This window comes from Durio zibethinus, chromosome 8 (genome assembly GCF_047325235.1).
Source record: "Durio zibethinus cultivar Kanyao isolate XHJ-2024 chromosome 8, ASM4732523v1, whole genome shotgun sequence".
NCBI lineage: Eukaryota > Viridiplantae > Streptophyta > Magnoliopsida > Malvales > Malvaceae > Durio > Durio zibethinus.
Genome location: NC_143169.1, coordinates 1,121,849 through 1,136,878, shown reverse-complemented (window position 1 = coordinate 1,136,878; position 15,030 = coordinate 1,121,849). Strand labels below are relative to the sequence as shown.

The following is a 15,030-nucleotide window of genomic DNA, read 5'->3' as shown; positions in this document are numbered from 1 at the left end:
TATTCACTTAAAATTTTCTAGAAAATTTACATATCTATAAAATTTTTAGAATTTCATCATTAAAATTATGTTTTACATTTCATGTAAAATAATTATACATGTTTTTACCAAAATAATAGCTATAATTAAAGCATTTATTTACACTAAAATATAAGAAAGTAGAGATAAGTAAATCTTAAAAATAAAAGAATAAACAAAAAAATAAAATAAAACATAAAACAAATAGGAAAATAAATAAAATTAAACACATATGTAAAAGAACTAATGAAAAAAAAAAAAAAAGAATTATCTGCAAATGGGTCGGGTCAAGACCACGCGAATCCAGGTCAGCCTTTGGAGCAACATGCGGGTTGGCAAAAATTTTCTCAAAGTCCTTTTCTTCCTCTCTCTCTCTCTCTCTCTCCTCTTCTCCCTATAACACTCTCTCCTTGTAAACTGCTAGCCACAGCGACAGTCACACTTACACCTGCATTTCAACACTCGGGCTCTTAAAAAGCCACGTAAACTCTCACTTTTTTTTTTTTTCAGGAGGTAAAGCCGTTAAAAGGGGAGGAGGATGATGGGTTTAAAACCTGTATCCACGTGCGTTCCTTAAAGCCTCTTAATCACCCGGCGAAAAGTTGGGAGGCAACTCTCACTTAAAATTTGAGACGAGCAATTTTTAGTAACAGGTTGTTGATTTTTTTTTTTTTTTGTCTTTCTCTGACATAGCTGTAAACTATGAAAAACTACTCAGAAGTTCAGATGTTGGAGTAGATAGTAAAGCAACTCTCCCCCATTTCTCCCAAAATTCACGAAAAGCTTTTCTTGTAACCTCAGAATCACTCAAACTGTTACTTATTTTTTTTTACGCTGCAAGAGAACATGAGGATTTTTGTTCTTAATTATGCAGGAGATTGAAGATATGATCCTTCCAGTGGCCGATCCTCCTGCACTGTTGATTCTGTTGTTGCTTTTTATCAAGGTGGCAATTCAACTAAGCATCTGTAACTCCTCTCAGCTAGTCATATCCTCTAGTAACTATAGTTTCTTTTTTTCTTGGGGACTTATTAGTTAAGTGTTTTGTAAGCTTGTAATGTTACAATTTAACAAGTTTGTAGCAGACTTTGGTCTGCTTTTTGGATGAATAAAATATATATATCCATAAAAAAATAAAAAAAATTCTTTCAGATTGGCCCCAATCTCGTGGAATCAATGGTGGAGGGTTGGTCTTTTGAACTTTAAAGATCATCTGCCTATTCCCTGTTACTTGTGGCGATAAGTTTCGATGTCTCATTGAACCAAATTTGCCAATCCATTTGTGAAAAATATTGGAGAGTTGAAGGAAGATTAGTGATGAACTCAAGAGTTCAAAAGGAATGCTATATATTTTTTAAATTTGAGATAAAATTGATTTGTAAGAGATAAAATCGATCATTAAGTAGATTAAATTCATGAAAGTATCCCCAAAAACAAAAAACTCCATTTAGAAAAAGTACTTGTGTTCCCTGAAAAGGAAAAGGCATTATGTTTGTTTGGTTTCAGAAAGTAGAAGATGATCAAATCAGAAGCTATAAATAAATGAGGTTAATGTTTGCTTCTAAATAGAAATATTGAAATGCTAAGCTACTAATATAACTCTATCAAATTAGAGTTACACTATGAAAACATATTTCTAATGCTGTATTTGCTATATCTCATCACTGCGTGATGCCATCTTTTTTCCTGACAATGCATTCCACATATAAAAGGCCAAGTGCAGAAAAATGGTTGCTTGCACAGAGACCAACCAGCTCAAAGAGACCCATGGTCCCATTGGTATATGCCCAATTCTGATTGCTCAATCCCTTGTGTCATCTATCTGCCCTTTCCATTCTTATCTATGCACTGTAATGTATGGTCAGAAATTGGTTTCCAACTCAACACCCAATTTTGGATAAGCAGGAGAGTTCAAGCCTGTTAATCCCATTTAGCCCATTAATACAGTCGAGCTCGACCAGGATTAAGAAGCGACTCTGACATCCTCCAACCCTACCATACAACAAGATATGATGCATGTCAGAAGGAGCATAAAGACATGCAGAAACACAAATTATAAACATGCAATGAGGCAGAGAAATCTATACACATGAAATGATCATCAGTAAGGAATCAACACCAATACGGGTTAGCAAAGATGCATCATACTTTTATAGGTGGCAAACGAGCAAGTTCAAGCATTTGGGTTCGGATTTTTTTGGCTTCGGGTCCTTCCGGGTTTTCATCAAGTTAGGATTCATGCTAGTCAGCTCATTTTAGATTTTGTGGAAGATGTAACGATTTCAACATGCTTTTTGAGTTCAGGCTTTTGACCTTTTGTTCAAACCAGATTTAGGCTTTTCGGGAGGGTTTTGGGTTCAAGTTCATTTTGCCACCTATACATGCTTTCATATAAAACTGTCCACAAGAAGTGCACCATTTGCGGATGTAAGTAATTTTCAGCCAAAAATACCCCAGAAAACCCTGAAATAACCCTACTAAATTCTTCTAGAAGACATATATTACCAATGCTTCAACTCCAATGTCTAGGAAACATTGAAAACATGATCCACCAATCAAAAAGTTGCAGCCAAACAACTTTATTCAAAAAAATCTAGTCAGATATTTGCCAGGTATTCTTATCTTCTGAGATTTATGTAATTGATAGTCAAAAAGAAAAAAATGGGTAAAATGCAAGCCACCCTCTGCACTTTAGAACATAATGCAAACATGCAACAGCACTTTTCTAATTTTAGCAGTGCCAACTTCTGCTCTTTTAGATTAAGAACCCCCGTCATCTGTCACTGAACATGCAGCACATACTAGCAATCCATTCTTTTGCATTAACATAAAGCAAATAAACAAATCTGTGGAAATTCCAATTGTTTTACTCATTTTACAAGTGATTAGACTCATCATAATCAATAGTTAGATAGTTAATAATTTATCTCCACATTCTTTTTTTCATCATAATGATATTTTTTTTGCCTCTTTTATAACATGTTTTACATCGGCCATGACCTAACAGATTCAGATCACATAAAAGAGTCTACATTTCTATTACTTCAAGTGAAGATGGGATAACACCACAATAATTGTGTTAGCATTAAGTTCAATTACTAAGCATATGAGTTCATTTGTTTTTATTCTAGAGAATATTGCACACCAAATGGGAAATCTGAAAAAGTAAAAGCCAACCATCTTTATAATTGAATTCATGACAAGCAACAAACCCCATAACCTAAAATCAGCTGAAGGGCAAGCTGGTAACACAAGGAGAAATTACAAGCAAACAGTATGAAAACAGAATGGCATATTTCTAATGCTAACCTGTTCAGCAGCTTTGTTCTTGAAATGTCCATATGATGCTGTAACCATCTTACATGAATCAGCAATATGAAGCCCAAAATCAGCAGTTGTGGGAATGAGGTTTGAGTGACCATGTTCTTGCTGACTTCTAGATGAAGATCGACAATTATTTGATGAATGAATGAAATGCAAGAGCACATGAGCCTGTAATACAGGGTGGAATTACAGTTAAACACAATATACATAAGCAAATTTTGGTTAGCCAACATAACAAGTATATAAAGCCAAAAGAAACATCTCACATGGAATGCTGCTTTTAGAATGTCATCCGACTTTGCTTGATCCTTGAGCAATGCATATATTTTGCCCTTTGAAGGATTATATGTCACTATGTATTTTTCTTTCTGCCATCAATCAAGAGATACACAATCACACAATCAGAGAAGTTAATCAATACAACTTATAATTTAATAATCCATGTAAGCGCATACATGCTTTGTGGGGAAGAGAGAGATCCTTGAAATTAATCTCCTTTTCAAAAAGGCGTACCTCAAAAAGAGGTTCTATTGCAAGATAGGCACCAGGATCTTGGAAAGCATCCTTAAATCTTGAGCCTGCAAAAAATGGGACAAATTTCAGATTGAACTCAAACAAGATAGCCAAACTAGAGAATTTTTTTGTCAGGGAAAAACTGTTGAACACAGTTCAATACACACCAAGAACAACAGGTCTGTCCTTCAACCATGGAAAACTGAATATATTTTCCTGCATATTTCCCTCCTGCAATGAGGGAACTTGCCCTGCAACATGAAGAAACATAATGAGGTCACTCTATATCTGAAGAATTCTTCAATGTGTTTTAATTCATTAAGAATGTCATTGACAAGAGGAAGAGAAAGAATATATTGTCTAAATGCAGTGAAGTTCTATTACAGTTTTACTAACCAGTCTTAACGAAGGAATCTACTGCCACACTGAATCTCGCTCTATTTAATGTGTGCAACACTACAGATCTAACCTGGAGAGAATTATCAAAAGCTATTAGCAGAATATGAACTTCCAAAAACGAAAAAGTAGCAGACAATTCAAACAAAATAACAAAAATGTTAGTGCATAATCAAACCTCTCTGTAAGAACTGAAGAGATATCCACATGAAAGAAGACCAAATGTGGTAACCAAGGATGGGTTTCTTTTTGAGATCATAATGCTCAGTCCAGTTCCCAACTTCACAAACAAAATCAAATGGTTCAGTTGGTAAACCTCAAATTTCTAAACACAATAAACATAAGAAAGACAAACATATCATGCATGATAATTTATACATGAATAATACACAAAGATATTGGATATAAAAAATTAGAAGAATTTATGTGAGACAGATATTTCAATTCCCAAAGAACAAAATTCAAACATATTTACTTCTGCATTGCTCCAAAGTGATTTATTAACAATTTGTCATAGTGATTTTAACAATAGTAATCCAGCTACAATGGATCACTGGTCGGTAGTTAATAGCCATGGTGCCTTCTAATGCAGAGGATCCACCATTATGAATTATGCAGAGCATAATTACACATGTCATTAATTACTGGAATAGTTAATTAGTTCAAGAAGGCTAAGATTAGAGACAGAGATCACCAATAGAAGAAATTTAGAAAGAATATATTACAAAAGAGAGGTTGGAGAAAGAATTCTCCTACAAAGTTGTTTAGCTAGAAGTGGGAGGAAGGAAGCTTGTTTCTGCCTTGGGAGATAGGACTTCCTTAATATAGAGATTACAAACAAGATGGCAAAAACCTCAGTAGTTCTTAGATTGGCCTTTTCCAAAGGATTACGGTGCTGGAGTTATCGTACAGGCTATGTCTAGACAAAGACATCACTATCAAATATGCGGGCAAGATTCTAAAAGTAAACTTGTACTTTTTACACAAAAGTTTGCAAATTATTTTTCATCCTTAGTTCTAGGCATTGGAGGGGGTCCTTTTCTTCAAATCTTGTGTAATGGTTTCCAAATGTGACAGGTCTAGTGTGTCAGTATAGGTTTTGTGGGAAAATACTTATTTACAGCTGGTTGTAATCTTGTAATCTGTATATTTATATTTGTATCTCTAGAATTAAGGACAAAAAATTAGGATAGACAATCCTCAATGATAGGATCAGTTTTTAGGAAAATTTAGTTTCCTAGTTTAACCCCTAGTAAGTTGTATATAAGCCTAAGGTGCTTGTATAATTTTTAATGAGTAGTTTTTCAATATACATTCAGTTTTTTCTCTTAGTTTTTCAACGATTTATTTCTTAGGTTTTTCACATGGTATTAGAGCTTTAGGATTTTCCTGGGAAGCAAAATTTTCAACCTTCATTGCTGACTTCTATTTTAGGCTTTCATTGCCGAACCCTATTAAGCTCTTCATAGCCATTTTATTTTTCCCTTCTTTAGCCTTCATTGCTAAGAGTCATTTATGGTTATATCTTAAGACTTGTTTCAATTCAAAGAAAGATATCACTACCACCCAATTTGAGAAAATGTCAACTGAAAAAATCACCGAAGTACTATAAATGTCTTGAAAACAAAGAGAGTTGGACAGAAAAAAGATTGAAAAACTGAGAAGCCTATTGAAAACCCTTGAAAAGCCCACTGGAGTATGTTCATTGGGTAAGGTCTCTAATTTAGGTAAAGCTTCTGGTTCTCATGGATTAAATGTCTCGGTTAAGCCTACTACGAGTTCTTGGGTCATTCACTCGGGAGCCACAGATCATATGACACATTCCTCACAGAAGTTTAGTACATATACCCTGTGTCCTAGTAATAAGAAAATTGTTGTTGCAGATGCTTCACTTACTACAGTGACAAGATTAAGAGATGCTCAAATTAATCCCTCATTTGTTCTTAAAAATGTTCTTCATGTTCCTGGATTGTCTACTAATTTGATATCTATACAAAAACTTTCCAGAAACATAAACTACAAAGTAACTTTTTATCCCTCTTATTATGAATTTCAAGATCAAAGTTCGGGGAAGAATATTGGACTTGCTAAGGAGAAGGATGGACAATACTATCTTAAGACATCAAACAACACAAGTAATATCAAGAATAGTTTACCTTTGTCATTTCTTTCTGAAAAATCTTCCAATAAAGACAAAATCTGGCTTTATCATTTTCGTCTTGCACATCTTTTAGAACTTTGAAAAACATGTTTCCTTATTTGTTCAAAGGATTAAATGCCAAAAATTTTCATTGTGATGTTTGTGAACTTGCAAAGCATAGACATGTGTCTTTTCCAGTTAGCAATAAAAGAAGTTCTACTCCTTTTTACTTGATTCATAGTGACATATGAGGTCCCTCTACAATTCCTAATATTTCGGGTGCAAGGTGGTTTGTTTCTTTCATAGATGATTGTATCAGGTTCTCTTGGATATTTTTAATTAAATCCAAATCAGATGTGAATAGTGTGTTTCTGAGCTTCCAAAACATGATCTAGAATCAATTTGGAGTGAAAATCAAGAGATTTAGGTCTAATAATGCAAGAGACTATTTCAACTAGAGTTTATCTACCTATTTCCAAAATGAGGGGATTATCCATGAGTCATCTTGTGTTAATACTCCACAACAGAATGGAGTGGCAGAGAGGAAAAACAATCATTTACTAGCCACAACCCGAGCTTTACTTTTCCCAGCAAACGTACCCAAATCCTACTAGGGGGAAGCTTTTATCACTTCCACACATATTATAAATAGGTTACCTTCAAAGGTTTTGGGATTGAAAACTCCTATGAAACTACTCTCACAATTCTATCCCAACTTTAATACCACAAACAACCTCACACCTAAAATATTTGGTTGTACATCATTTTTTCATGTTCACAATCACAATAGCGAAAGTTGGATCCTAGAGCAATTAAGTGCATTTTTGTGAGATATTCATCAACTCAGAAAGGGTATAAGTGTTATTATCCTCCAACCAAAAAATTCTGTGTCTGCAGATGTCACTTTTGAAGAAAGTAAACCATTTTTTACTCAACCTTATCTCTAGGGGGAGACTTCATTCATGGAAGATATGGATAAAGACTTCTTTTTGCTTGATTTGTCCTCTTCTTCAACATTTTCACCCATTAATTCTTCTGAGTCGAAACTTATCTCTACTGAGCCCTAAGTCAAACACTGAATTTGAGTCTAAACCCATTCCAAACACAAAAGATCTTACAAAGGATTATGTTGTTCTTGATTTTGTGAAGGAATTACAAGTTTACTCAAGAAGGAAAGTTCTAGATCCCGAACCAATGCTAGTCCAAAAACCTAATCCTAACTCTGGAAATAAGGTGACTACAGTCTTTGACTCTATTTCTCAAAATGAGCATGAATCTCCTAAAACTATAACTAGTGATTATGATCTGCCTATTGCCATTAGGAAATGAACCAGAGAATGTACTAAGCATCCACTATACCCAATCTCTAATTTTGTGTCATTTGAAAAATTCTCACCATCCCACAAAAATTTTCTTGTGAGCCTAAACACTATTTTTGTTCCAACTACATTATCCAATGCATTATCTAGTGAGAAATGGAGGCAAGCCATGAAAATAGAAATGGAAGCCTTAGAGAAAAATAAAACATGGAAACTAGTAGAGTTGCCTAAAGGAAAAAATCCAATGGGGTGTAAATGGGTTTTCATTGTAAAATATATGGTGGATGGTACTGTTGAAAGGTATAAAGCCAGGTTAGTGGCTAAAGGTTACACTCAAACCTATGAAGTGGATTATCAAGAAACTTTTGCTCCAGTTGCCAAGATGAATACAGTTAGGATTTTGTTATCATTGGCTGCAAATTACAATTGGCAGCTTTAACAATTTGATGTAAAGAATGCTTTTCTACATGGTGATTTGGAAGAAGAAATATATATGAAGGTTCCACCGAGATTTGGAGGTCATCTAGAAGCAAACAAAGTATGCAAGCTGAAACAAGCTTTACATGGCCTTAAACAATCTCCTAGGGCTTGGTTCAAGAGATTTGCCAAAGTGATGCTAGCAATGGGATATAAACAGAGTCAAGGAGATCACACATTGTTTATCAAGCACTCTAATTCAAGGAACGCCATAGTTCTATTAATGTATGTTGATGATATAATTGTAACTGGAGATGATGAAAAAGAGAGAGAACCTCTAAAACAGTGTTTGGCTAGAGAATTTGAGATAAAAGAGCTAGGGAGATTAAAGTACTTCCTAATAATTGAAGTAGCTCACTCACGGCATGATATTTTCATCTCACAACAGAAATATGCGATGGATCTTTTGAAGGAAACTAGGAAGCTCGCATGTAAACCTACAAATACCCCTATAGATCATAATCATAAAATTAGAGAAGCTAATGAAGATGTTGCTGTAGATAGAGAGAGGTACCAAAGATTAGTTGGAAAACTCATTTATCTCTCACATACTAGACTTGATATAGAATATAGTGTGAGTGTGGTAAGCCAATTTACGCATAGTCCTAAAGAAGTGCACCTACAGGTTGTCTACCTTGTATTGCACTATTCGAAGGCCAATCCTGGGAGAGGTATCTTATTCAAAAGAAATTCGAGGCTAGTTCTAGAAGCATATACAGATGCTGATTATGCAAGTTCAATAACTGATAAAAGATCCACTTCAGGTTACTGCACTTTCCTAGGTGGTAATCTTGTGACTTGGAAAAGTAAAAAACAGAATGTGATGACAAGATCAAGTGTTGAAGCAGAGTTCAGAGCAATGGCTCAAGGAATTTGTGAACTACTATAGTTAAAGATTATCCTAGAAGACTTGAAAATCAAGTGAGATGGACCAATGAGACTCTATTGTGATAATAAGTCTGAAATAAGCCTTGCACACAATCCTGTGCAACATGACAAAACAAAACACATTAAAGTAGACCGGCATTTCATAAAGGAGAAACTAGACAGTAGGTTGATTTGTACACCTTATGTATCAACCAAGGGTCAACTTGCAAATGTGTTGACTAAAGGTCTCAGCAATGCAACATTTCAAGAAATTATTTCCAAGCTGAGAATAGAAAACACATATTCACCAGCTTGAGGGGGAGTGTAGGAAAACACTTATTTATAGCTGGTTGTAATCTTGTAATATGTATATTTATATTTGTATCTCTAAAATTAAGTATTTGTATCCCTAGAATTAAGGACAAAAAATTAGGATAAACAATCCCTCAATTATAGGATCAGTTTTTAAGAATATTTAGTTTCCTAGTTTAACCCCTAGTTAGTTGTATATAAACCTAAGGTGCTTGTATAAATTTTAATGAGCAGTTTTTCATACATTCAATTTTTTCTCTTAGTTTTTACACAGTTTTATTTTTTAGTTTTTCCACAGGTTTCTTGGTGGTGGGTCTACTTGTAGATGATATTGAAAGGCTTGCATGGGTTAAGTGTCGCTAAGGGCCAATAATTTAAGTATTTGCTTTCATAACAATCTTTGTCCTATTGCTAGCGATCAATATATCTCATTAGGTATTTTTCCCAATATTTGGCTGTCATCAAGAAAGGAACACTTTTCAAGAAATGGGGATTGGTTTAGCTTGCCAAGTAGCTTTTGTTGTGCTTTGCATTGGTCAAGGTAGTTGAATACTTCATTATACAGAGAATAGGGGAGTGTATTATAGCTTATGCAATGTGGAAAAAAAAGTAATGGAGTCATCAACAAAAGTAAAAGATCAGCTGAACAAGTAGACCACATGAGCGTCATAATATGGCCAAGCACTGCCCTGTGATATGAACTATTGCAAGGCCTTGGTAATTTGTTCAACCTAAGTGGTGATTGGTTGGAATCAACTAAGGAATTTTTTGAAGAGATCATAATTTGGGGCATAGGGAAGTAGGGATAGAGCTGATTTGAAGGGAGACTTTCTTGTAATGTTTAGACAACATCCTAGAACTCGTAAGCGTGGAATCCAATGGCTACTATATGAGTATGGAAACAGTACCATAAGAATCCATAGTGTTGTTTTGGCCATCATAGGTAAAATAGAATTTGGAAAAAATTGACAAAAGGATGTTTGGGGTTAAGCGCATTGGCCGGAATGTTCCATCTCAGCAACTGCTTTGCAAAGTGATTTGACCATTATAGAGTATTTGACCGCCTTGATCAATACAAAGGACTCCAAAAGGTGCTTTGCAAACTAAACCAAACCACATTTCTTGAAAAGTTGTCCCCTCTTTATGAGGGCCAAACATGGGAATAATACCCTATAGAATATATTTGTTGCTTGCATTATGACAAAGATTATTATGAAAGCAACACTTGCTGAAAAATTAGACCTATCACATATTTGGAAGACCATGGCACAACATCCGAATAAGAGGACCCACTTCAATGGATGGAACCCAAGGAAGAAAAATATGTCACAAATTTTCGTGACAAAATGTACAAGTTTACTTTTAGAATCTTCTCCCAATGATTGAGATGATTTTGTCTAGAATAACCTTTAGGAAAACTTCTGGAAGGTAACCCTCAAGAAAAGGCCAATCTAAAAGATTTTGTGATGTTTTTGTCCTCTTGTTTGTAGCTTGGTATATGGAAGTCCTACCTCCCAAGGCAAGAACAAACTTCCTTCCCCCACTGCTCTTTATAAAATAACTTTGTAGGAGAATTCATTCTCCAAATTCTCTTTTGTAATATATTCTTGAAAAATATACTCCCTTATTGCTTTCTAAATTTCTTTTATATTACCACAAAGGGAACTCTCAATATGTTAGTTTAAAGAGAGTGTGACACACCAAACTCTCATTCCAATCAGGCAGAACAAGTCCATTTCCATAGTATGCCATCTAGAGCAACCTTCTCTTTCAATTCAGCTCATCTATTTCGTCCATGTTACTCGGACTAGGGGGGTGAAGGTAACGGGTTTGTGTATGGCATACGAACATATGATTTTTCCAAGTTTTTCCTTATATTTTGAGGGTTAGACCTCAAACTCATGTTCATTGAATGTGTGTAATACACGGGTACTAGAAGGAAAATGAAAAGTTGGAGTGAGTTGGAGCAACGCAACTTCAATGTACTTTTGGAGCCTGACCCTCTTTTAGCTTATAATTTTTCCAGAGCTTACAAGTCTGTTACTTGTATCTAAACTGTGCATTTCCGAGCAACCTTCATGCATCATGTTTTCCATTCGCACATCTTTTTTCTTGTTAATTGATAAGTCATTTCTTTCTCTTTCTTCCTATTTCCACTCATATCATTGTTGTTTCATAAATTTTTAACCTTATGAGAAAATTTCGTGTCTGTGTAAAGAACACTACTTCAGGTTATCACGACATTCAAAAGCATACCAGATCAGCAATATTGCTAACACATTCTCCTTTAGCTGTGACATCTCCAATGTTTTCTCCTTTAGCAAAGGCTTTGTAAATTGGTGTCCGAGTTGATGTTGATGTTACAGCAGCAACATTCTGCAAGTAAGCAATAAAGATTAAGAATGCAGTAGTTAAACGGCCGCAAAGACATGTTGAACAGAAAAAATTTCAACCTTTAACACATTTGCAGTACAAGCCAAAGGAAGAAAAAGATGAGGCGCAGCTGCAGTTGCCAACTCTACTCCAGCACCTAGCTCCAGAAGAAGGTCACCAGCAAACCGCAGCTATAACCCATTGGAAAGTAAGAATTTCCTGAGAAAAGAAAGTGCCACTTCTACCACCTCCATCCTCAAAAAAAAAGGTTACCTGTTTTAGATCATAATCAAATTTTTTTCCTTGCCGGGAAAAAAGCATTTTACCAACACGACCAGCACCATCCTGCAAACATAGCAAAACCTTAGCTTGATGGACTGTCACTTTGGAATAACTTTTTTTTCTATACTGCCACATTCAATATAAAAAGACAAGCCCAAAAGGCAATAATATAAAAGGATGAAGATTATCGTAAGGCTATAAATGAAAAGTTTGTGAAACAGTAGCAGTTTGACTAAATGAATTCTATGAAATTACTTCTTGAATGCTTTACAAATGCCAACAAGGAATAATATTGAGCATTGAGACATTTCCTTTTAGATGGAAATAAGTGGATGTTTTAATTTTTGATATAGCAATAGACGGCTCAATCAAGAAAAAAGTAAACAGTAATTATGACAAAAGGCCATATAAATTTTACACTCGCATTTTCTTTCTGACAAGCAGTATGCCAGTATCCACACAAAAAAAAAAAAAAGAATTTTTGCAACCAGTTAGGTACATAGCCAAGTTTTTCTGTTTGAGTGCTACAAACTGAATTTATAACTTTATTATCCGGCATAGTAAAAAAGAGTCCACTAGCTTTGCGTTTTTTAGCAAACAAAGAGAGGCTTTAAACTCTTAGACAAGCTTCCAGCATGAACGTGCTCATAAACACTTACTAGCCAGCTCTTCACAAAGAGAAACTCATCAGGTCAAACAATGCATTTGTTATAGGAAAAATACCAATATCATGTTAGCATTGCTAACATATTTACTTTTGAAGAACAGTTGCTTCCTATTAATTTAATATGACAAAAGCCATTGAACAAATCAACAAAACCACTGAAAATTACATTATGCATTTGCATGCTTATATTTCAAAGATGTATGGAATCAGCAAAGTACAAGGATGAAAATGGAAAAGAAGATCTAAGGTCTACATCCAAATATAGACAGGTTGGAACTCAGAAATGAACCACTAAACAACAGTGTTATGCAGAAACTCAACATAATAAGGACATCTAAATAACATGATTAGAAGAAACCACAATGTCAAGATAGAACCCATCAATATAAAGGAACATTTTAGTATCATAGAACCTCTCATATCTTACTGAGCAGAAGTTTCCAATAACAATTAACACCCTTGAGTTTTGCAGAAAAACTTCACTGTCAGACCAACAAAATGGCAATTATTCACATGTTTTGAACCTTGGCTAAAGGAAATACTAATATGAGAAACAAAATGTCAGCCAGAGAAAATAAAAATCAGAGAAAATTCAAGATATGCTAAGACAAACAGCCCTAAGGATTTCCAAGTAGGCTCACTATATCCTAAAATAACTGTTAATATCAGAATATTCAGTGAGCTTTTTTTTCCATTAGTTTCACCTAAGCTTTTTTTTTTTTTCATTAGTTTCACCTATAATATATTAATGGTTAATATATACAAACCAGAGGAAGATAATGCTCATTGACTTGGAAACTAGACAACCAGAAGTGCCAAGAAAATTGTAGAGTAATAAAGTAATTGCAGAAGCAAGCTGGTATTTTTCAGCCTAAACTTATAGAAGGAGGTATGTTGCTAACTTCAAACATCTTATGTCTTCCCTACCTTGAGAATCCAATTGATAGCGACAGCACCAGGTGTAGCTCTATTTCTAGAGACTCCGACTGAGCTCAAAAGGGTTTGAGTTGTAAAAACACCCATTGCTCCACCAAAGAAGTGCTGCAATGAACAAGATAGTAATCAGTATGGTATTTAACAATGATGAAATTCTAAATTGAGAGGCATGGGCAAGTCTTGAGCTTTATAATGCCCTTCACTTCCCAACATGCTTAAAACCCACCTTCAACGCTCTCCACGTCATGTATGGAACGTATGAAGGAATAACACTGTCAGGGAAGCCCTCAGGCACCACATATGATCGCGCGAATGACATCAATTCCTGCACAATCAATTGAAACAAAGTCCAAGTCACCCCACAAGCAAAATGCCAGTGTTCTAAAATCTAAGCTGACGCAAATCAAGCAGTAACTATAAGATCTTGTGTGTTCAATTGGAATATAAGTATAGTTTTACAGCGAAACTAAACCTAAAGCAAAAGTAAAGCACAAAAATTGGTCAGATGAGAGAAGGAAATTCAAAAAAATAAAGACAGATGTGATTGTGATATAATATTAATTAATTTTCTTTTCTTTTTTATTTGCAAAAAAAAAAGCTGACATCAAGAGGCGACTGAGGAGTGTGTAAACTGAGAGCGCGAATGGAATTGTTCTTGAAATTTCCAAAGGGATCTTTCTCCGCCACGTACTTCCATCTCCTGCCGTCCATTTTCTCGCAGCATATCAATTTCAAGCTTGATTCTCGAAATTCCTCCCCCATCAATCCCATACTCCGATTTTCATCCATCAATGGAATCGCGGCTCCATCATTCACGCTGCTGCTATTACTACTTACACCCGCATTTGACGCCAGGTTGGCGCTGATACGCAGCGTTTCGCGGACGAGGAGGCGAGACTCCTGGGAAGTCAGGCTTTGGGCGGTGGCGTTGGCATTGGTGTTGGGGGATTGCTTCATCTTCGTCTCTGTTTGTTAGTAGGAAAGAATTTGCGAGGATTTGTTGAATGGTTGAAACTTGAAAGGAAGCGCTATTATTGTGCGATTTGACTTCGGTTTTAACGAAATGGGCATCGAAAAATCCCCGATGGGAAAGGCTTGGGACTTGGGCGGTGGCCTACATCACTCATCAGTCACACAGCCTTTTTCCTTGGGAACTGTTTGTTTCGTTTCTATTTCGAATTCTGTTTTTCATTATGTTCAAGAAATTAAGTGGTAATTCATTTTTGAAACTTTTCACTTTAAAAGGAATATTACATTAGTAAAAAGGCTTTTATAAAGTACTTCTTTTGCCGTCTAATTGTCAAAATGAATAAGATTTTTCTTTAATATTATTATATTTTAAATTTCAATAAAAATAAATGCATTTTTAAAAGTTATTCATTTACAAAAAATAAAAAAAAAAGTGA

General features: G+C 35.1%; 1 protein-coding gene across 1 annotated transcript; it reads right to left on the bottom strand.

The window, feature by feature from the left end:
• Positions 1–1,440: 1,440 nt before the first annotated feature.
• Positions 1,441–14,760, bottom strand: LOC111278881 (protein root UVB sensitive 6-like). Its single transcript, XM_022865596.2, has 13 exons — positions 14,228–14,760; positions 13,851–13,949; positions 13,616–13,729; positions 12,013–12,084; positions 11,820–11,930; positions 11,623–11,742; positions 4,430–4,531; positions 4,252–4,324; positions 4,023–4,106; positions 3,856–3,920; positions 3,609–3,710; positions 3,328–3,510; positions 1,441–2,010 (listed from the first exon to the last, which is right to left on the bottom strand). Exons 1-13 carry the CDS (start codon positions 14,579–14,581, stop codon positions 1,957–1,959), a joined length of 1,533 nt encoding a protein of 510 aa, XP_022721331.2. The 5' UTR covers positions 14,582–14,760; the 3' UTR covers positions 1,441–1,956.
• Between the last annotated feature and the right edge of the window lie 270 nt (positions 14,761–15,030).

Coding starts and splice junctions, on each gene's coding strand:
- LOC111278881 (XM_022865596.2), bottom strand. CDS start 14,581: ATGAAGCAATCCCCCAACACCAATGCCAACGCCACCGCCCAAAGCCTG. Junction 13,730..13,850: donor TGACGTGGAGAGCGTTGAAG/GTGGGTTTTAAG, acceptor TGTTCATTGCAG/CACTTCTTTGGTGGAGCAAT. Junction 4,532..11,622: donor TTAGCAATATTGCTGATCTG/GTATGCTTTTGA, acceptor TTGTTTGTGAAG/TTGGGAACTGGACTGAGCAT.